The 23,985-nt window shown below is 42.5% G+C and overlaps 1 protein-coding gene across 6 annotated transcripts in view; it reads right to left on the bottom strand.

Moving 5' to 3' along the window:
• Positions 1-23,985, bottom strand: part of JAKMIP2 (janus kinase and microtubule interacting protein 2) — a 71,671-nt gene that overhangs the window by 20,004 nt on the left and 27,682 nt on the right. For 4 of the 6 annotated variants that reach the window (XM_064458197.1, XM_064458198.1, XM_064458199.1 and 1 more), the window contains exons 2-13: positions 20,925-21,190; positions 14,857-15,354; positions 12,094-12,303; positions 11,124-11,222; positions 8,960-9,106; positions 8,396-8,536; positions 7,419-7,475; positions 5,428-5,547; positions 4,845-4,973; positions 3,763-3,846; positions 3,411-3,473; positions 1,714-1,812 (exon numbers count right to left, since the gene is read on the bottom strand). In XM_064458197.1, coding sequence (XP_064314267.1) covers positions 1,714-1,812; positions 3,411-3,473; positions 3,763-3,846; positions 4,845-4,973; positions 5,428-5,547; positions 7,419-7,475; positions 8,396-8,536; positions 8,960-9,106; positions 11,124-11,222; positions 12,094-12,303; positions 14,857-15,354; positions 20,925-21,053 — 1,776 coding nt within the window. In that variant the 5' untranslated portion in view covers positions 21,054-21,190. Of the gene's footprint in view, positions 1-506; positions 1,146-1,713; positions 1,813-3,410; positions 3,474-3,762; positions 3,847-4,844; positions 4,974-5,427; positions 5,548-7,418; positions 7,476-8,395; positions 8,537-8,959; positions 9,107-11,123; positions 11,223-12,093; positions 12,304-14,856; positions 15,355-20,924; positions 21,191-23,985 lie in introns of those variants that run through there. The other 2 variants (XM_064458201.1, XM_064458200.1) reach the window with 2 other exon arrangements.

Genomic DNA, 23,985 nt, shown 5'->3' with positions numbered 1-23,985 from the left:
CAATCTCTGGTGTCGCCTGAGGGACCCTTCTTACCTAACGCAGGTCGTGGGGAGAGCTGCTCAACAGGGAACGTGTCCAGTGCCTGCAAAAGTGACAGTGCTTGCAAGTGGGCAGATAGGCTGTCACTATTCATTGTGCTAGGGCCTACAGCCTCCAGACACAACTTCGAACAACTCCAGGCCAAACACTACACGCACATAGGCAGGCACCATTGGCTTTTCACACATGTCAGCACTGGCGAGAATCATGATAGAGGCTGTAGGAGCAAGACCACATTAACCTGTATAAAACATCTCATCCCCACCGCAGTGGCAGGAAACTGAGGTACAAGGACATTAAATATAAACATGCCTCAGGAATCAATAGCACGGAAGTCATTGCAAACTGTTGCCCAAGAAGCCCGTGTTCCTTGGGCACCTTGAATCTGTACCCTAGGCATACTCAGGTGCTCACAGCAGGGCAGCAGCACTGGCACCGCCAGTCCCGAGCCCAGCCCAGCCCACATCAGCAGCCCCAGGGATGCACAGACGCACCCCAGCAGAGCCAGAGTGCCCTGCGGGCTGTCGCAGGCTTGGCTTCAGCTCCCTACGCCGCAGGAGCCAACGTGCACATTTCTCCTCTGCAATAAAGAGTGCTCTGATCGCCCAGTACAGATTGGTTTGGGTAGGACAGTCCCCCTCTCTTCTCACAGTCAAGTTCTCACAGAGAAAAGAATCCAAGATTCACTGGGTCAGAGGGGACAAGGTACCACCCCCTTTTACCCCCATAGGTATGGCACTGGAATACAACAGCCCTGGCTCTGATACTTTCTTTTACAACTGCTCATGCAATTTCATCGATCATTGCTGAATTAAACTTCAAAGAGTTCCAGTCCTTCAAGTAGAGGGCTAGAGAGGTGCACTTCTCATAGCAGCACTCTCAATGAAACTTGAACTCTTGTCTCATCACCCTTGCTGAAACAGGGGAAAAGAACAAAGCCGGTATAGTTTATACATCAGCAAGTAAGATTTTCATAGCGGGAAAATAGGGCTTTGAAGACCCTGAAGAGGGAACTGTACCTGTGTGTCTGACTTCTTAGAGGAACACTCTACTCTTCAGCTATTAGAGATAAAAGTACGCTCAACATCTCTTTCTCCTCCAAGACCTGCTCAGGTTCATGAAAAAAAGAAATAAAAACCAAACCAAAACAAACAAAAAAACCCAAACCAAAAAAACCCCAAAACCCTGGACGTGTACTCTCAGGAGAGATCTTAACTGTGAACCAGGATGCAGCCCTCAGCAAAGTGCATGAGGATGGGGCTTAAGCCTTGCTTATTTAATTACTTTAATTGTAATTAATTTCTGTCAATTTTAGTACACCCCAGGCCAGCAATAAGAACAAAGCATGTTGCCAGCAGACTGCTCCAAAGTACTAGAAGAACCATATCCGCAGGAGTGGTAACTAAGAGCCACAATGACATTAATCAGCTAAGCTTATCTATGCACGCTGGACACCTAGCTCAGAGAGATGAACCAGACAAGTATGGAGCTTACTATTTCCAGGATATTAGAGCTGACATACTTCATCTCACAATTGAAAATGCTGGGCCTGATTTGTTACTCTGTTATATCACTACAGTGCTTGTGTAAACACTTGATTAAAGTTGGTGTCCAGTGCAAGTTGCACTAGTTTAATTTGCTACCAGCACTACTATAATGAGCTCATCCATCACCTCCAACTCAAGGTTGCGGAACTCCAACAGCTCATTCTGGTCTCGGGCATCCTGCAGCTCCTGTTGCAGACGGTTGTTTTCTGCTTCCAGTTTCTCTATCTAATAGAAATATGTAAATTCAGGATCTGTGTAACTGTTACAAGAAACATTGAATATTTGGTCAGTAGTAGTTCAGGTAGCATAGGCAGTGCAAAATCCAAACTCTAGAGATGATTCACTACTTGCTGTTTTACCTCATGAGTAGTTTACAGGTGGAACTTCTGCTCATCAACTTCCTAAACATCATAAAATGCTTAGGCTGGAGGTTTTCCTAAAAGAATCCAATCCTAGGGAAGATCAGCGGGGAAGTTAACTCTACAGAGGTGTCAGGTCAGCTATTAGATTAGTCTGCATTAGCTATTAAACACACTGCTCGCATGGTAAAGGAATAGATTGCCTGGTGAGGATGTTGAGACATTTTTGGAGGACTCTGGGAACAAGTTGGATAAACATCTATCAGGAATGACACAAAAAGAGCTGAGCCTGCCTTAGAGAAAAGCTTGGGCTAGATCAGAGATTCCCAGTGCATAGCACATGAAGCACAGATGGCACGCAGGGAGAGATGTCTTTGTGGAGGCAGTTACCTGAGCAACCATCCCAGCCCATGCAAGCACTTGTGTGAATTGTACAGCAAGCATCTCCACACAAGTAGTTCCGTCAACTAGCAGATAGGCTGAAATACCACCCATTGGCCAATTGTCTGTAGCTTGCTTGTTGTGGACAACTCCACCACTAGCTCCTCAGCCTGCTCTCTTCTGCAAGTCTCCAGCCAGTGCCAGGGCATGTGTTCTGCAGTCAGGTTCTCTGAGTAGGGCCCAGACAAGGACAGCTAGGGAGCATGGTAAGACTGAGGTCAAATGAGCCCCCACGGGTCACTTTGGATGGGGAAGGATGGCACAGGCTGGAGACTTATTAGGTGCGTTTATGGAAAGGGAGAAACACAGGCTAAGAAACCTCATCTGGGGAAGTGAAAGACAGCAGGAGATCTGGTGCTGGGAGTTACGGCCTCTTGCTGATGGCAGTCGTGTGTGGCCACTGCTGTTACCGTTGGTGATAAGTAAGCAGTGTTAAGCTCCTTTGTATCCTTATATTCCGTGATTAGAAATATTTATATACATACAAATATATATACACACACAAACAGGTGATACTCCTAAAGGTACCAAGGGACTGAGCGGTACAAGTTCCACTGGACCTAGGGATGACTTTAAGGGCTTAGAAAATATACAGAATGCACAGGGACTAGGAGTATGAAAGGGTCCTGGTGTTAGAGGGTGACTGCATTTCCACTGTTGTTTCACAGCCAGAAGCTAAGCTCAAAACATCCTGCCAGTGCAGCAGCAGACTCTTCAGTGCAACACTACTAGAACGCAAAGGTCTGTGTCTCAGAGCCAGAATGACAAGTAGAGCTTCCAGCTCTCAGGCTGGAGCTTACCAGCAGAGCTGATGCATCAGCACCTGCCAGCAACAACAGTGCCTAAGAACTGCTGTTAAGCAGAGAGGGCTTGCTTGTCTTTCCATACATTATCCTGTCCCCATTAATCTATGCCATTCTATCACTACACTACACCTATAAGCACCAGACTGCATGTCTAGAAAGTGTATCGCAGGATCCAGATTACCCTTCAGAGCAAAACATACAAAACTCGGGAACATACCTTGTCTAAAAGCTCTTGGTTCCTCTTAATGAAAAGCTGTTTGTCTTCCACCCAGTGTGAGTCCTGTTGGATGAAGCAGTACTATTACAGAATAATCAAACTCCATGAGGTTGGGCACGTTTATTGAAAATTGGAGCCATAACATTCAGGCTTTACAATCCCACAGGAACAAACTGTCATTTACGGGACAACAACAAGCTGTAGCAAGGCTTCTGGATTTGCTAGACCTGCCTGTTTATTGAACACCAACATTACATCACATGGAAGTCTACACTGAAATTGTGCTAGGTATTTTGTAAGCAGAGCAGGCAAGATCCAAAACAGGAAAAGAAAATACACAAGAAGTGCTTACCTGCCCTTTCTGTGCCAGAGTTTTCTCCAGATCTTCTATTTTGGCTTTATATCTCTGGACTTCAGCTTGGAGCTGCTCCTGAGCCTGTTGAAGTTGGGCACAGCATTAAACAGTATCAAAGACAGCAATGTGACTGGTATTAAAAGGAAACCAAACACAGCAAAGTCTGGGTTTATGCTGTCGCTTCCACTGAGTGAGTAACCATTACAAAGATTGTGGCTCAGCAACATTTTATGCCACCCCTCAGATTGGCACAAAACAGGTGACACAAGGGAACAGAGTGGTAGATCAGCCCCCTCTCCCCACCCAAGCCTATTATTACCATGTATTGCATTATAGCAGCAAAACACAAGCTCAAAGAGCATGCTTTGCTCAAAGACCCTGGGTAAGGGGCAGTCCCTGAATTGAAGAAAGTGCTTAGTAGATGAGAATGGCAAAAGGTAGTGGAAAGAAGCAATTATAACTGCCTGGGGTCTCTTCAGGAGCCGACTGAACAAAATGCTAAACACCCTGATGCAATCTCACAGCGGACACTGCTTTGAGCAGGAGTTTGGGCTGGAGACTGCCTAAGGTCCCTTCCAACCTGAATGATTCTATGATTTTTAGAGACACAACATTTTTAGCCTTGGAAGGTTTACTGTAGTCTGCATCACATTCAAATTTGAATGTAATTTGCCTTTCTCTGTTAGAAACATTAGGTGAATATTCCTGGAGTTGGTACAACGTGTGCCTTTGTGAAAACCCACAGGCTTCCATTTACATTTAAAACCCAACCCCTTCACACCTGGGCAAAAGATGAGAAAACCCTTGTGTTTCTGTGCCCAACTGCAGAACTGCCTGCTTTGGCATGCCTGCCTGACTGCAGGGTTTTCAGGTTCCGGTGGAGGACAGCCCCCTGGAAACTGAGTGACTGCGTCCGTTCTTAATTGTCACTCTCTTTAACTGTACTTAGCAAATGAGTACAACAGACATCTCTCAGTTGTAAGGGTGTTGTATGCAACTCCATTCCCTTGTATGTCACTTTGAGGGGTTTGTATGTCCTGATAGCAATGAAATGCTTTTACCCTCAAACAAATACTAACCTTGGCTTCTCTTTCAGCATCTATGATGCCTCCTGTCTGCTCCTGCAGCAGTGCATACGCTCTCTGCAGGGCCTGGTACTCCTTTGTCAGCTGTCGAAACCGCAGCTCTGATTCTTCTGCTGCTAAACCCTGATGAGAAGAGACATGTCTAAACACCAGAGAGTAGAGCACTGCCAAAGCAGAGAATGGAAATGTGACTTTTTTAAGCACAGTAGTCATTTTACAAGTCTTGATTCAAATAGCTTTTTTGATGTGATATGAAGCAATAAGAATGTGGAATTTATATAGCATTTATGTCTCTAAGCTATAAGAAAAGAGATAGGTATATCTTCTTGAAGGGGGAAGAGGAAAAAAATCATCTCAGATTGCACAGAAGTCTGCTGACTTTATGGACTAGATTTTGAAAGAACCACTCAGTATTTCAGTATACCAGTAACCAAAATTGAGGCCAGACTTAATGAAGAACTTCTCACTCAATATGCACTATAAAAACCTAAGTGTTTTTGAAGAGCCTGGCCACTTGTTACGGAAGTCAAAGTCTTTTGAAAACCTGTCCTTGCCTATGGAAAGAGTCAGATTTTACCTCATCCAGATCATCATCTGGGGTTGCTGGTGTTCTGTCTGTTCTATATGAGGCCACAGAGGATGTTTCAGAGTCCATGGAATCATCATCATACCCAAAAACTGTATCCACCACATGTCTCTAAAGAAGGGAAAACATGATTTCTGAATCTCCTTGGAAACAAGTAGCATGAGTTTCTGATTGGGGGAAAAGGGGGCGGAGGGGTGGTGTTAGTTCAAAATAATTTCTTAGTTACTTGAAAAAAGGCAAGACATGAAAAAAGAGCAGTGGGCTACCCCTGCAAATATCATCTCCAAACAAACCCAAAAGGAATCATATTGAAGATTAAGTCTTGTGCTGGTTGAGAATGAGTTTGCTGATTAATTTTTCTGAGCTGAGGATCTTACTCAGTCTAAAATTTGGAAAAAATAATGGGAACAGCAACATACTAAAGGAAAAGTCTCTGCCCTTGCAAGAAGGCAGGAGAACTGTTTGTTAACCGCAAAGCTGTTCAGAAGACATCTATCAACATTCGGACTGGTGTGCAAAGGTAACACCATAAAGAGCTGGAAATGTGTGCAGAATAGGGAACCCTGCTTCTTTCACAGACACTGCTGATATTTTTAATATCTCAGTGCTTCTCTCACTGATATTGCTGTTGGAGTGAGCGAGTGAAAGCTATACTACAAAATTAGCGTAAAGGAACTTTTATCTCACACATCCTTCCAGTGCTAGAGTAATTGCCACATGTTGTAAGAGACTGCTCACACTACACAGTTTGGTTGTAGTCTGGCACCTCATTATCTCCAACCTCAGTAACAGAATTAAATCCAATGAAAACTGAGAATCGCGTCCTATGAAGGTATAGATGCTTGACCCTGCAGGCTTGGTTTCAGGGTACAGGTCTGAGCGTTCAAATACTTGTCTTATGAATAATGCTGCAGTCATCAACGAGCATTTAAGATGCACTTCTGCTTTGCAACATTTTTCACTTTTGCTGACAGGTTACAACCTTCTAAACCTGGAATTTGAATCACACAAAAAACATGCACCAAAGATGCCAATAACCTTTTGCATATATTATCTTCTTTTGTTCATTATTTTTCCAAGCAAAGACAATAGCCATATTCTCCCATGTTACAATCTCTGGCTTAGAAATAAAGTTGACTGTTGAAAATACTTTTTAGTCCTTGTCTTCCAGTTATGTCTGCTGTGTATTGCTTCAAAGCCCCTATAGAAACAACATGATGACACACATAGGATTTACTGGTCTGAAATTCTCTCTGTGTGTAGGAAAGCGTTGCATTACTTTCACAGAACATGGCTGAAAATATTAAGGGGTGTCCTTGGAGAACAAAAAGCAACCAAGCTCTGTTTCCAACGCTGTATTTCTGCTTTCTGGAGGCGGGACATGGCTAATGCAAAGTCATCAGCTAGATGCGAAGAATAAAGGAGCTATCTGAACCACTACGGACTACTCAGCTCTAAAATTGTTCTAAATTATAGCAGCTTTGGACTCAACCCAATTCAGGGTAATACAAGGGGCAGCCAAAGGGCTGCAGAACTGAGAAGGAATAAAAAACCCACTCAATTTCTCAGGCAGAAACTTCCACTTGAAGAATAAAGATGCACAAGGATTTTGTTTTAGCCCATATGTGCTGTGAAAAATAGATAGCAGAAGCTAGATGGGAGGGTCTCTGGAAATATAAGTACATCATAGAATAACAGACCTTGAGACCAATATTTATAGAAACCAGATGGAAGGAAGATAATTACTATCTCAGAGAGGGGGGAAAGCCCCATTTTGCTGAAAATAGAAGAGATATACAAACTTAACTGAATTTCAAAGTGGGATTAAAAAGCTCTCCCAAAGTAATTAAGGTGTTTATAAAGCCAATCACTAAAGCAGATTGTTATAATCCACAAAGCTCTCGTTAATTAGATTGCTAAAGTGTGTTTTCCTACAGAGCCTGCTCGTATTTTTATAAGCTGAAAACAATTTTTCCTCTTACCTTAATTGGCTTTGAGCTCCTTTTATGCTTTCTGCGACGAATGAGTTTCTCCCTGTCCTGGAAAATAAGATTTAAAAGTTACTCTCTCTTCTCTTGTTTGCAGTTGTAGAAGGCCAAATCTACAGAGGAAATAAACCATTGGGCTTCCACCGACTGTCTGTTCAAACAGCAGGCTGATTCCAAGTGGAAGGGAGGATTCCTATCCAAATCTGTACACACGCCACCTGAAAACCACTTGAGGAAGGAAGATGGAATATCTGAAAGAAACCCTTGTTGTGCAGCTGCCTTGACAGGCTGTCAAATGACAGGCGCTGACGGATTTCCAGTTAAAATCACTGGGAGGCCTGTTGCAGGGGACTGGTTTGGGCTTTGTATGAGAGGCTGTCTGCCTTCCCTGCAGAGGAGATACTGCCTCTATCTCAGAGTCATTAAATGATGGTAGTGTTGATCTCACCACTCCTAGCAATGATGTCTTAGAAGAGACAACAGCCTGTTTTGGAGCCTCCTTCTCCTTCCCCTCAACATCATAATGCAAAGTCAGCTGAAAAAGGGATTGTCCGTATTAAATGACAGAAGAACTCGCAAACCGCTATCTAGCAGCAAACACTTTTCCAGCACAGTGTGCCTGCTTCTTGTTAAGGAGACCTTTTAATAGTAGCTTAGTTATAATCATAAAACAGCTTGGCACAGGCCTGCCTTGTGAACACATAGGTATCTTCCCAGGCTCCACAGTTCTTAGCCTGTGTTCATTTCTAGGGCTTAATTCACACACAAGAGTTTTACTTTTGAGTTGCAGGGGCTGATGCCCCACTAGAAATTCAGTTAAACTGCACCCACGCAGACCTACATCTAAAAATTTGCAGGTGTTAAAATAAGATAAGATATTAACCCTTGGACCTCTACTTATAAGAAGAAACACTATCAGTGGTGAACTGTACACAGGAATCGTTCCCAATTTCCTGCTACTCTGGACGTACCCTTGTTAACTCATCAATTATATTCTGTTGTTCTATGACCTGAAGCTTTAAGAATTCAGTTTCTTGTTCCTCATTAGCCTGATCCAGGTCATTGAGAGATCTTAGTTTCTTTAGAGGAGGATGTGATGTCATTTTTTCTCTCTGTGGTAAGAAGAAGAAACATAAAATAAGATCCAGCAATTAAAAGACAGACACACCACTCTTCCATTAAAAATTAGACATTATCTTTCATTTAAGCTGTGCAAAATAGCACAGTGGGATATGACTCAATGATACAAGTATTTATTAAAAAAAATAAAATTGAAACTCAAAATTCAAATTTTTGGGATAGTATTAAAGACTGTGATTATGCGTTCACTTATATATATTGCACATGTACGCATAATGTTGTAGTATGTAAGTCTATTATAGCCATGCTTAGGTCTGTATATATCTTATCAGTGGTATTACACACTATGTACAATACATTTTATCTATGTATATACATGCATACACTACGCAGATGTGGCCACCACAACAGACATAGATTGTCCAATAATCCTGATTTTGCTCTTCAGTACCAACCATTTCTATGTTTTCTTTAGTGACTGCTTTGAGTTTATCTTCCATGCGCTGCAATGACTGCATAAGTTCATCATTTCTCTTCGTGAGGCACTTGTTCTTTTCCAGAAGAGGTTTACATTGTTTCTCAGCTTCTCGGACACGCTTCAACTGCATTGATAAAAGCAATCAGTAATTGTAAATAATCCAAATAAAAGATATTTTTTCCTCCCTCCTTTGTTAGAAGTATTTTTGTTACCTTCCTGTCGGACTACGTAAATTGCCAAAGTCATCTAACGGAACTGATGCTTATAGCTTCTATAACTTACTTTATCTGTAAATCTCAAAGCATAATTCTGCATATCTGTTTCCGAAAGATGGCTTTACCTATGGGAAAACTCAGACATAGAGATGAAGTGACCCAACACAGTCGGGCAACTGCAAAACTGCTACACAAAAGCCCTAAGTGACCTGTGCTTTATCTGCAAGAAACCCACTGATTTTCTCATTCAAAGACAGATTTGAATAGGTACCTATTCAGTCTGCATCACAGCCATAACAACATAGTTGTAAGTCTGTTTTTCAATGCCACAGAGTGAAATACTTGTGCACATACACAATGAACTTTGTTTTAATCAACAAACCACATAACACTTAAACAACAAATCCCCTAAGACAGGAAGGTATCTTAAGGCATATTTGGAAGTTCCAGTATTGGTACAACTAGAGTTTTAACCAGGATCTCTTCCTCTGAAAAATAAGTTCCATTCAGTAATACCAAGTGTTTTACAGATATAATCTTTTTTTTCTAAAGGAGGGCAGGGAAGATGGCGTGTGACTATGGAAAGACAGTATCTTTGTACCCAGATGATCTGCCTAACAAAGACGTTGTCCCAGCTCTGTATTACTGTTCGTCACTGGGAGGTTTCTGCCCCTTCCAGTTCCCCTGGGGAAAGGACTGTGAGAATTTTCAGTAGCTATTAAGCACAGTTACCTACATTTGCTTACATCATCTTACTAGGCTATTTAAACTAACGCAGTGATTTTGTCTGAGGCAGGTTAGCAAGTACCTGAAGATCCTTTCTGCTGACAGAAGAGTGGGGAACAGCTGGGAATTGGTTACATCTTTGATCAGCACAGTGGTGGGCAAAACAACCATTTGTCCTATGCTAAGAATGAAGTTAGTTGTTGCTAGTCTGAATGTATCTTAAAGTGTATAGTATTTCCAGCAGTACTCCTGCTCACATTTAACAAAATGTGTTCGTTGTAGTCACATTGTGCAAGATACAGCTTAGAAGCCTTTTAACATTTTTTTTCCTTGTGAAAAAATAGGCTGAATATTTAATGACATGCAAAAGCTAATCAAGCTGACTTATCAGGCTCCAGGCTATTCAGCATCACAGAAATTTGGGACTCGAGACTTTTCATAACTGAAGAAACGCACATGAACATGTTGTAACTCGCAATCTTGATAAGACATTATTTTGCAAATACTACATTAAGAACATTGCAGGGAACCAAGCCAGCTAAAGTGATATGAAAGGAGTGCATTAGGACTTCTAGGTCAGGAATTTTAAAAGGGGGGGGAAAGAAACCCAAACACAAACAGTTAACACAAGAAAACCACACAAAACAAAACAAAAAAAAAACCCACAACCACCCACAAAAAACCCAACAAGAGTTGACTTTCACCACCCTCATCTTTAATCACAAAAGTAGAAATATGGAGCGGTTAAAAAGCCAGGGTGCTGACTTCAACACACAAGTATCACCACCTAGGAGTAAATTAGATAAAGGGGTCAATTCACTGTTGTCCATTCTCACTAGATCTGATATTCAACTGTTCTCAACCTGGTCAAATACTGGACTACAGACGTTACTTCATTTACAAGATAAGTCTCACCGTACATTGTTGTACACTCAAAAAGTCAAGGAGGGAACATAAGCATTCATAAAGAAACCTACAAGCTTCTCTGCCTCAACTTCCTTTGTGATTTTGTATTCCTATAACTTCAATTAAATTACTGTTTAATTCTAGGATTTAAAAAACCACCTTCAACCTCCTGAGTGACTAGCCTGATGGACGGAAAAGGCATATTCATCACTGGCTATCATCCTTGGATCCTCCTCTTTGCCTTTTCCCTGTGGCTCCTGACCTCCTCTGCCTGATAGCGCAAAGCTTACACACCAGTTCGTTTCGTTCATCAACAAGCAACGTGTTCCTGTCTTCCAGCTTTCGGATTGTGGCATTCAGTTCTGCTATCCTCTTCTGGTTTCTGCGCAAGTCCTGTTTGTTGGCAACAACATAATACAGTTACTGATTCTTTTCAAAACATATGCTTGGAAAAACAATCCTCAAAAACCACACACCAGTCAACTTAAGCTGTCATCATTAATAAATTATATTTATGGATTTTTACAGTATAGAACATGATGGCAAAAAATATATTTCTTTTGGAAGAAAGTACCTGTTTGGGGGATACTTTAAGATTGAAAAATCTTCAGTTGTTTAAAAAAATAAAGAGAAAACAACCAAACAGATGTTGATATTTTTCTACTATAGGGAAGAAAAAGCAAAAAGCTAAAAGATTCTCATTTTTATTGCCTTTTCCTAAACATTGCTTCTATTTGCTGAGCCACTGTCTCAGGTGAATAAGGACACTCCTTTCAGTATCAATTGCATTTACTTTCCTACTCCTCATCTGCATATGTATAAATGTGTGTATATATAGCCATTCATTGTGTAAACATCATGTATTTAGCCACACAACCAGTGAGTTGCACACTTTGTACATTACAGCAAGGGCTGTATATGTGCAGAATAAGACAGCAAAAGAGGAAGATCTCCTAAGTCTCCTGGATTCCCTACCCAGCCTTTTCCCTGCCCATTTTCCCAATTCTATCTGGTTTTGAGGATGCAGGCTATCCAGGTAGTTACGTTCACGGAATGATTCTTTCAATTAGGTGCCAATTATTTAAGATATTTTATATTTGTAAATAGAGCGACTGAGGAAACAGCCTTACAAAGCTTTGTCCCACTAGCATTCTCTCTGAAGAATCTATGCTCATAATAATGTTATCCCACAACCTGAGAAAACATTTAAGCAAGAGAAACACAGCTATGTTTCTGTTTTGCAGGGGCCAGTAAACCTGCGTACAGGGCTGCTGCAGTGCTCCGAACCGTCTCCAGCTCTTCCTGGGATCTCTCTCTTGGGACTGCTCATGTTACACTCTGCCTCCTTCACCAAGAAGAGCTGTTCATCCAGAGCTTCCTTCTGCAGCTGCAGCTTCTGCACATAGCCTGTCTGTGTCTCCAGTTCTTTCTCCAAGGAAAATATGATCCTGTCTTTAGCCTTAATCTCGTCCATCTGAATGAGAGAAACACCAGAACAACAATATTACTGTGTAAAGGCAACAACCGTATTTCACCCTTCTCCGGTCTAGTAGTATGTGATCTACTTATATAGTGGTGTCCACCACTTAAATCTGTTATATCATACTGCACCAGGCTTGTAAAACAATACACTTTAAGGTTTCAGCCATAACCATACACTGACACAGAGGTAGGTTCACCAGCCTTATACAGAGTAAAGCCCAGGAACTGAGCATGATGTGACATGCTAACGGATAATTGGATGAAGAGTTCAGGCTTTCACATTGCATTTTGGTCAGTTAGTTACTTATACTAGTGAAAAATAAGTATTAACTCTGACAAAACCAAGAAAGTTTACACTAGCTCTTGCTCGTGTAAGTAGAGATACATTAGCTAGGACAGTAGAGGTTACAGTCTGATTCTCACAAACAGAAGATCTGTGCAGACCCAGTAGTTCTTAAATCTGATTGCCATGTTATTAATCTTCTGATGAGTGCAAACTCAAGACTATTCATTTTATTGTTACTTCATTTCTGCCTAATATCCCAGGTCTATCCAAGACAAAAGAAGTGCCTCTTATTTTACCTCACAGCAACTTTAAGAATGATGGCTGAGAGGAAAATTTTAGATTAAAACTTAGAATAAGATCACCCCATATGAGCCTTGCAACCACGAAAACCGGTACAGAGCTGCTAACGTCACTGAGCTCAAGACAATTTGGTGAACCAGAATTTGCAAGTGTCATGGTTTTAGCTGAGATAGAGTTAATTTTCTTCACTCTAGCTGGCATAGTGCTGTGCTTTGAACTTAGCATGAAAACAATGTTGAGATAACACACAGATGTTTTGGCTGTTGCTGGGCAGTGCTTGTACTACTCAAGGACATTTCCAGCTTCCCAAGCTCTGCCGGGGGCACAAGGAGCCGGGAGGGGAGGGGGCACAGCTAAGAGAGCGGATTCAAACTGACCAAAGGGATATTCCATATCATGTAACGTCATGCCCAGTGTGTTACTGGGAGGGGCTGGCCGGGGGAGGGAGGCAGCAATCGCAGCTCGGGGACAGGCAGCGTCGGTCGGCAGGTGGTGAGCGGCTGTATTGTTCATGTTTCTGTGTTTTTTTCCCCCTTTTTTTTCCTTTCCCTTCCTTTTCCATTTTATTATATTAACATTATTGTCATTATTATCATAATCATTATTATAATTATTATTTTATTGTCATTATTAAACTGTGCTTATCTCAACCCACAAGTTCTTTTGCTCTTCTGATTCTCTTCCCCATCCCACAGGGGCGGGGGGAGTGAGCGAGCAGCTTCATGGCGTTTAGTTGCCAGCTGAGGCTGAACCACGACAGCAAGTCACTTTGGCAAAATATAAGTACTATTATCTGGGAATGGTATGACTCATTCCCTGAAAACAAAAATTTTAGCTATGCTAAATTTTGCCTGAAGATACCAAAGATACTTCCTGGTCTTGTAGCTTTCTAGGCTTACTGAATTCCTCCCCAAAGTATTTTTCAAATGCATAAGGCTAGATTCCGATCTCTATTAACTAGATGTCACTCTGATAACAATACAAAGGATCTGGAAACCACTTGTGTAAGTCAGTTAAAAATAATTCTGGACTTGTTCAAGGTTCTTCTGTGAGTAAACAGCCTTCAAAAGAGGCCTTTCATCAGTTGCTAAAGATAAAATCATACAATACATGTGTGGAACCTGAGGTGATCTTAATGTAATTAAATGTTTCAGTTTTATCCAATCCTCAATTTCAGATGAGAAAAAAAAAAACCAGTAGTTTGTCCTCACAGCTACACAGAACCACAAATGGGGATCAAAGTAACAAGGGTCACAATTCACAGGGAAGGTATGAAGAATCCACCACTACTAGTCTGTACTACGTTACTGAGCATTTTGGCAATACAAGAATATACCTCCAGTACAGAGACTTTGAACTGGGGGTGGGAGGAAGGATCACTCTTGACAGTTTAAATTACCATTTCTTTTACTGAACTGTCAAATCTTGAATTCCAGTTTTCAAGCCACACTTTCTGCTGTTGCAAGCAGGTCCAGCTCCCTGGATGACAGGGAAACATGGCAACTTGCACCATTGCTGATGTGGGCCTCATTTTGTTCATTGTCCACAGCAATTACTGAAGGTTGTGACAAGACCAAACCAAAAGGTATCTCCCCTCCTGCCATGGTTGAACGTGTTTAGGGAACCATCACAAGGGCTAGAGAAACCAACAAACTGCAAGTGCAGATGCAAACACTCTTTTTCTAACCCTTTGCATTGCACATGTATTAGCGTCTCCGCAAGCCAAATCCTTACATACTAGCCCAATCACTCTCTTTAAGGCGTTAGCTGCCATCACAGTGGTTGCTCTAGCTGACTCACCATGATCTATTTACTGCTGAGAAATGACAATGAGGAGGTTTTAATACTTTTGCAAACTGAGGCACATTGCAGAGTTCTGTTATTCACAAAAAGCTGGGAGGCACAACAGACAAGCTCACTACGCTGTAAGACAACACATGAACTCTTTTGGTTACTGACCAGGCGACGGATATCCCTTTCACTCTCCCATTTGATCTTGGAAATGGCTTCCTGGTGGGACTGATGCTCACTCCGAAGATCCCCTGCCTTGATCTTATCAGCTTGAATCATGTTGTTAAGGGCCTCATCCACCTGCTTTTTGGCAGACTTCAGTTCAGTAATTTCCTGCAGAAGCTTAAGGCGCTCAGAGTCAAACTGTTTTCTGGCCTCTTCACGAGCCTCAATAGTCAGTGCTGTCCTTACTTTATCACTGCTCCCATCCCGCAGCGCACACAGCGCTGACTTGAGGCGCTGGATTTCGCTGTCTCGGACTTTGACCATCCGCGTCATCTCCTGCTCATGCTGTTTGATGAGGTTCTCCCTCACGGCCTGCAGCTCCTTCATTTTCTCCTCATGGAGTTTGGCTTTTAGCTCCGTGATCTGCACGGTCTGCTTGCGCTGCTCCACCTCACGGATACGCTTAGTTTCTTGAGTCTTCTCTCTTTCAAGTTTAGCAACCTACATTGAGATAAAATGAAAGTCACCTGCTACCAACATAATGTTATCAAAACAAGCCCACCCAGACACACAGCCATGTCAAATTGAGGAAGACCCTGCTGCAGACCCTAGATGATCCTCCACTCTCCTACAACAAAATCTGGGCCAGCTCCTGGGGCATTCACATAGATTTTACTCTGTCTTTACTCAAGCCAAGAGAAGTGCTTGCCTCTGTATGATCCCAACTGAGGTAAGGTGCAAGTCTGAAAGTCCAGGAAACATTTAATCTTTTACAGATGTTCTTACCCATACATAGAGCTTTAACAGGCATTTGTATTCCCTTCGTAGGCACATATCTACAGAAAAGCACGCCTCACTGGTCATTACGCTAACGGAACAGCTAGCTTTACTTAAAGTATGTCCTCTGTTACGCTTCATTAACAACAGTTTTCAAAGTTCTTCGTCCATAGCTTTGGAATCAAAGTTAGAGCAACCCACCATTCCTCAGTACACTTATACTAATATATCTCTAGGTGGAACTTCACACCCCTGAGCAATTCCACAACAGAAACCTGTGCAAACCTACACTGAAGGAAAGCAACAGACAAGGAATGGTGTCAGTTAAAAGCAAACTCGGTCAGTTTGTTATTTACAGTGAAAAGAATGGGGTTTCAAAGATTTTAAGACCTTCCTTGATTATTCCTTTCTAAATAAAGGCCAAAAAGAACAAGGAAGAGAGAGCAAAACTTTCAGAAAGAAAAAACAGGAAAAAAAGAGTCAATATAGTAGTAGGTCATCTGAAATCCCTCCAAGAGAGATTGATGGTCTAGCCTGCAGGCCTAATGGCTTAGGAGGCATGGTGGTGTTGGGTTGATCTTAGAGGTCTTTTCCCACCTTAATGATTCTATGATTCTAATTGATTTCTTGGAGAGGATTTAGTGAAGTTAGGAAGTGCTATTGGCTATATGCAGAGCTGATTGACTTTTTTTTTCCCCTCCCATGCTATCCCCATCTTATTTCAGACATACCTTTCCCAAAATAAGCCATTAGAGGAGTTTGAAAGCATACTTTTACTTTGGTTTCAATTGCCAAAGTCATTCTGACAAGTAACAGACTAAAAATAAGAGACATTTTCTTCAGAAGGCTCCATGGTAAACAAATCTGAAAGATTCTCCTAGAACTCCCTCTACAGGGCTCTAGGATGCACAAAAACTTTTCAAAGCAAAGTATTCAATACACATTTTTTAAAGGTGGTCTGTCCTTGCAACTGCCACTGTCTTCTCTGGAGGACTTCAGAGGTTTTTGATGCAGTAACTATGCAAAATAATACGTCACATACAAGAAGATTTTGCAGCCAGTGACCAAAAAGCAGTCTCTCTTAATCACATCTGTATGATTAATGTGAAAAGTTAGAATGCTTTTACTACATAGATCACTTCTGAAAAGAAAGCCACACATAACCTTAGCCCCCCGAGCCCTCAAGTCCTTAGGACAGGTTTTTTGTTTGCCTTCACTCCTTTTCATTCTAGGTTCATCCTTGATTTTTGAACACTTGTGACTAAAAACTAGCCTAATGCCCTCTTTCTTTCTTGTAACACATCTCTCCCTGTTTATTAAAAAGGTAGTTGAATGTACTGCAAAACAAGGTGCGGTTATTGTAAGTGATCCATTCTGGCATGACATAGATACATCTAAACTTTCCAAGTAGTTTGGGTATCCACAATGGCTCCAGCCAGGGCTTGAGTAGAATCCCAGCTTATCTCTGGGATGCCTGGTTTTATGGCTGTCAGTTTCCAGGCTAACTAGTTTATTAAACTGAAATGCCATCAGATGTTAGGCTGACTTGTAGATGTACCATTCTGATGGGATGAAAGGGAAAGTGAATGAGAGCCTTGTGGGAAAGAGATCATTACATTTGAAGTAATGGAAGAGAGACTTGTTCAATAAAAGACCACAATGGCCCAGAGGTTTCTGCCCTCTTTGGATTCACTGGTAGAGTGAACTTACTGCTAGCAGAGACAGGAAAAGTCCAAAGATCCTATTTGTTTGACCCCTTTGTAGTATGAACACTTTCTTAAAGCCCCTGATGTTGTGGGTGACTGCCCAGTTTGGCATCCTATTTCTAACCTGATTTTACAGATGTGGTTGTACCAAGACGTCCAATCTGAACCTGGAGGAGGAAAGAGCTAAAATCTGAATTCCAGATGAAAATAAAATTTGCAATGATGTCTGCTACTCTCAGTCCAAACCACGGAACAATTCAGAAGCATGATCTACTTCCTGAGACTGCAGTTTTTAGCCCCCCACTACTCCATGATGCCACTTCCTTTAATACCCTGAGCACTCAGTCCCATTTCGTCACAGGTACGGACGAGAGCACCTATGGATGGGCATCCCAAGAGGTACTAAAGCATGCGAGCAATTTCATTATTTCACTCACGTTCTGCTCACCTCCTTTCCAGTGTTAGTCAAGCACATTTAAATACATTTCAGATAAGCTTTTTTTAGTTTAGTTTTCAAGACATTCCTACTCTTGTAACTCTCATTATTTTGGGCCACCCTTGAAGTGACTCTAGTAACAAAAATCTGCACTGGCAACTTCCATATTGGAATTCCATAGCTGCAGCGATGACAAAAGCAGCAAGACTCAGAATATAGTGAAAATCATTACAGAAGTGCCCTGGCCCATCAGTTTTCTGGCAGCCAGCCTGTGGCTCCTTAAGACAAAAACTAAAAGCCTTGCCTCTGTGCAACACATGAATGCCAAAGCTTACAGGGAAAACAAAAGAATCAAAAACATTTTTGTTTTCCAAGACTGTCATTGACCATCTATGATAGAAAAGGATGCAGAATGAGTTTGAAAGAGTGATTATGTCCACTTTGTTGTAGGTTGCAAATCTTGTTTATTTTAAAAGGTTGCAAATTAACGGCTATAAATCTCACTGGTAGGTGAAGGGAGAATGCCCCCAGAGATTCTCAGAACATCTGATAACACAGAACTGGCTATTCTTGCTTTCATTTACCTTCTCCTAAATTATACAAACCAACCTCCCTTGCACTGGCTAATAGTTGTCTGAGATTACCAGTATGATTAACCTTGACATATCGGTATGAACATCTGTCCCTAAAAGAAAGAATTTATGAAAAATACCTCTTAGAGGCTGAAGGATTTGTGGTTATTCAGGTTTGGAAGCTAGAGGCAAGTCATTCTGGGCTTATTTGCCCAGGATATGTGCTTATCTGTGAATGAATCAAAGAGACAGGTTGATGGACTTAATTATATTCCGTTTGGAAAAACAATATATTGCTAGGCATCATCCTTTGGAAATGTGGCTGCCACCAGACTGCAGGTGGGGGATGCCTGACTGCATTAGCACTGTCTCCAGTCCACTTCATAAGAATTCACCAGGAGCTATTAAACAGACATTCGTTGTATTCGCTGCTTAAAAGAACACACTGCCAAACTTGAAGACTGCCCTAGTCTCACTCATGTTCAGGGAACTTTAGCACTTGCCACATACGGGTTTATTGCACAAAAGCTGTACTCTGACTATAAAACACAAGCTAAGGAAGTGTGGGTTAGATGAGAGGACAGTGAGGTGGATTGAGAACTGGCCGAATGGTAGAGCTCAGAGGGTCGTGCTCAACGGGGTGGAACCTGGTTGGAGGCTGTAACTAGTGTTGTTCCCCAGGGGTCTGTACTGGGTCCAGCCCTGTTCAATATATTCATCAATGATCTGGATGAAGGGATAGAGTGTCACTTCAGCAAGTTCGCTGACGATCCCAAGCTGGGAGGAGTGGCTGATACACCAGAAGGCTGTGCTGCCATCCAGCGAGACCTGGACAGGCTGCAGAGCTGGGCCAAGAGGAACCTCATGAAATTCAGCAAGCGCAAGTGCAAGGCTCTGTACCTGGGGAGGAACAACCCCCCGCACCAGTACAGGCTGAGGGTGACCTGCTGGAAAGCAGCTCTGCTGAGAAGAACCTGGAAGCGCTGGTGGACAGCAAGCTGACCCTGAGCCAGCAACATGCCCTGGTGGCCAAGAAGGCCATCCTGGGCTGCATTAAAAGGAATGTGACCAGCAGGTCATCCTCCCCCTCTACTCTGCCCTAGTGAGGCCATATCTGGAGTACAGCGTCCAGTTCTGGGCTCCCCAGTTCAAGACAGGCAGGGAACTACTGGAGAGAGTCCAGCAGAAAGCTACCAAGATCATCAGGGGACTGGAGCACCTCTCTTATGAGGAAAGGCTGAGAGATCTGGGTTTGTTCAGCCTGGAGGAGAGAAGGGCAGGCGTCAGAATTATGAGACTAGACTCTCTTCAGTGGTGCCCAACGACAGGACAAGGGCCAATGGGCACAAGTTGGAACACAGGGAGTTCCACCTGAATATGAGGAAAAACATCTTTACTTTGAGGGTGGCAGAGTACTGGAAGGGGCTGCTTAGAGATGTTGTGGAGTCTCCTTCTCTGGAAATATTCAAAACCCACCTGGATGTGGTCCTGTGCACCCCGCTCTGGGTGTACTTGCTCAAGCAGGGGGGTTGGATGAGATGATCTCCAGAGGGACCCTTCCAATCCCTACCATTCTGTGATTCTGTATTGTGCTTGACACTAGAAGCATCTCTAAATGAAGAGGGAGCAACACTGTGGAGAGCAAAAAGTACACTTCTTTGCAAAGCCACTTCAGCATCACCTGTGGGAAAATTCCAGCTGCTTGCAAGGAGTTTAAAAGAATGCGGGCAGTGTATGTGCAGAATAGGTGTAAAACAACAGCCAGTATTTTATACTCAGATAACACCCAGCCCATTACCTTTTTACAGGTTACAAAAGCTGTAGCACTGTAAAGAAATATACGTTCTGCAAGGGCTGCCTTAGCATAGACAAGGCAGGAAAAGAGTGAAAAACTCAGCAGAAGATGTAGGCAAGAGTTGAAGCCGCAGTGCACAACCCTGAGGTTGTAACAAAGGCTTCTAGAGTATACTGGAGGCACCTCAGACCTTCACAGTTATGTCTATAGTATAGTGCCGTAGCTATACCCTGCGTGCATAATACTCAGCTGGTTTTAGACTAACTTTACATATCTGAGACTAACTCTAGCAGACCATTACTACCTGAACAAGCTTTAAACAACGTATACATATCCTAGAGTACACCATACAGTTTGGCTGCACTGCAAATGGATTACAAGGGTTCACATGGACTCTCATGCTATACATTTAAGGAATTCTTCAACTTTGAAATAAAGGCATGTCTTCCCGAAATACCAGCCATTCAAAAAACAGCAACACTACAAAGTTTCTAAACACTGAGTGGATAGGATGAAATGCACTAACTGGAATATCGCCAAAGATGTTACAAAAGACATACTGCTCCATTTCAGGGCAAGAGGCTTCTTAAACTTGTACCTTGGTAAAACAGTCTTTTCCATGGAAGCAACAGGACATCCACAGTAAGAAAACATTGTATGTGGGGAAAGAATCAGACCACTGTTTCTAGGAAGGAGTTGCATTGCATGTGTTGATTTCTGTGATACTACTTTTTCCATGTGTTTCCTTCAGCACAGACACTTATTTAAACCAAACCCTCACTCACCTTAGATTTCTCCTGATGCAGCTCGATTTGAATGTCTGTTAGCTTGGTCCTGAGTTCCTCATTGGCAGCCTGTAGGGCAACAATCAGTGCCTCAGGCTTTTCGCCCTTACTACGTCCTTTTTTTGACATGGTTTCTTATCAGCGAGAGTCCACGTGTTTATTTCAAATACGGACTGCCATCTTTTTCTGTTCCTTTCAGTGCCAGTTAGTTCAGCACCTACTGCATGACATTCCTTAAGGTCTTGGACTCAGCTGCTTTGGAAGCCCTGCGAGAAATAAGACATACTATTATTTGTCAGTGGACACTGCAGCATGACAGCTCACGTGGTTACAGAACACAAGAGACAGCTCACTTCTCCAATAACTGCAATCTTTGTCTGAACACCTGCAAAGGAGAGCAGCACAATCAGGCTTCTGTTTGCAAGTCTGGTGTACTAGTGGAAATTCCATATATGTGCTTTTTCTGTTCTCAGAGAGGGGTATGATACAATGAAAATAAGGATTTGCTTACCGTAAGGATTAGTGCTGTTGAGAGTACAGGGCTAGAACGGACAGGTCATTTCATCCAAGCCTTGCAGTCGCAGGTAACCACAAAGCAGGCACTTTGGTCTCAAGGATCTGCCAACAGTATCTTTCTCCTACCCTTCCTAACCCTTGATCCCCCCTAAGATCCTGTGCCAAACTCAAAGGCTTTCCACAACACACCTACAACCTGCCACAGGAAGAGAGGGGAAGTGCTGAAGTCCTCACCAGCATTCTGGGTCTCTGCACAAGCAGAGAACCAACAACATGCAAAAGCCTGTATCAGACTAGAAACTGCCTCCTTTGAAAAAAAAGAAAAATCCACCAATGGTTTCTATCAACTGAATTTTTGGGGGATAATTCTATCCTAAGTCAAAGTGATACAGTAAACTTACGCGCAAGTACATCAGCAGATCAGGAAGCCAAGGGGTTTTTCTATACCACTAAGAACACAAGTGTCTCTCTGTCCCATAAACTTAATTTTTATTTTTTATTTTAGCATTTGTCTTGGTTATTGGCACTGACTGACAGCCTCAGATAAAGGGGCATTCTGTCTACCTGCAAAATAAACATGGATTTGATAAGCTCTCTAGAAATGCCCATGTCCATCTATCTCAGTGCTGAACAGGAATTCAGGTGGTGCCACGTTCATGTTCACACAGTCACGCTGACATCCTTACCACATCCAAAAAACCTGCAGAAATGCCACACATCCTTTGAGACAATAGCAGAATCCTCAGCAAAGAATGTCATTGTAAACTGAAGAAAGCATATTCACTTCTTGCCATACTGATCCTGCTATCCTGAAAACACTGCCCTGTATCACCCAGGGCTTCTTATGCTGTGCCCAGTTACAATACCTCTGAAATCCTGGCATTGCGTTGTATATGTACAGCTACAAACGAGAGCAGGATCTGATCCATATCTCCCACAGTGCCTCATATTCAATACTGGTAACAAAGGGTCTAATCATGCTAGTTACATGAAGAATTTTTCATGAGGGCTGCAACAGTACAACATCAGAGCTGAGCCTCCTCTAAGTACAGATGAAAGAGAAAGAAAATGGGCTTTGGAAAGCAGTTAATAGAAATGGATTGTTCTTGTCATGTATCACATGACACAGCCCATACAGACCTGATTTAGTGCTGGCTTGGAAAAAAATCAGGCCAGATGGGACAGAAGTGGTCAAGAAAGCAGAAATCTTTGGCTGTCAATGCCAAATGAATACTAATACATGAAGACTTGTTGGGTTTGAGCAAGGGATGACACTTTCACCAGATTAATCATGCAAAGCATGGCTTTTGAGAAAGAAAATAACATATAAGCAAAGCAGTAAGGACAACAGATTAAAAAAAAAAATCACAGCAGATTATCTCCTGCATAGGGGAAATGCTTCTTTGCTGTAAAGTTTAAGATCCTTAACCACCCTGAAAGCAGAAAGCACTTTCAGAGACTCCTCTGGCCCAGAGACCTCTTCAGCAGAAGGCACGAGAGGTTTTGAGCACACGTAGCAGCCCTCGCTGGCTGAGGCTGTCCTCACAACTGGCACCCTTCAATACCACTGCAGCTGACACACAGCACCAAGGGCAGCCGTACAGTCACAGACACCACGGCACGTCGTGCAATGAGCCACCGTCAGGTCATCGTCCCAGAGCCTAGTGGCAGTTCATAAAAGATTCATATTTTCATTCAGGAATGAGATACCTTGGACGTTTAGGCTTGAAAGAATAAAGACAGATAATTCAGATATCATCACCTTGCAGACGGAACACTGCAGCGCTTCCCAAACAGCCACTGCATATGGACAGCGCAGACTGGAACAGCAGCAAAAAAGCTCAGTCAGATGGCAACAGAGCATGCACACCTGAGTTAGGAAAAGAGCACAGTAAAGGGAAAACCCACAATGAGCTGCGGAAAAACACATTCTCAGGCTTCTACCAAAGGGTAATTTACTCCCTAACAGCTAATCAAACAGGCATTTGTATTTTTTTCTCTGCAGATGTAAAACACAGGTTTAGCATTTGTATACAAAGCCATTCTAGAGGCATGGGTGATACGCTGTAGTGCTGAGATAATAGAAACTTCTACGAATGCACCATGGCCATATAGCCCAAATGTGACTTGGATGCTATTTACTGGGGAATTCTTGTGATTACTTCTGCTGCCTCTTTCCAGACGTGGAATCAGTCAGTAGTCAGCCACAGCTCTACTGTTGCCAGGCTTTTCTACTTTCCCCTGAAAGAAATTTAGAAAGGTAATCACATAGGGGTGTATTAGGGGAAGATTATCCAACCCAAAAAAGAAAAAGGAACTGAGGCAAAATTTCTGTTACTGGCAAGATGGGCTCCAGGAATCATTCCTGACAGAGGAAAATGCTTTAACAGAAACAGAAGTGTTTGCAAGCCTAGGAAAAGCACGGTACCACAGAGGAAAAAGTGAGGGGCCTAATTGGTCACTTCCATCTTTTAGTGCTGTTCTTCTTCGATTATTGAAAATAACTACCTCCCAGGATGCCAGCGGATGATATTAGGCCTAGAAT

Source organism: Phalacrocorax carbo, chromosome 8, assembly GCF_963921805.1.
Source record: "Phalacrocorax carbo chromosome 8, bPhaCar2.1, whole genome shotgun sequence".
Taxonomy (NCBI): Eukaryota; Metazoa; Chordata; class Aves; order Suliformes; family Phalacrocoracidae; genus Phalacrocorax; species Phalacrocorax carbo.
This window is presented reverse-complemented; position numbering and strand designations above follow the sequence as displayed.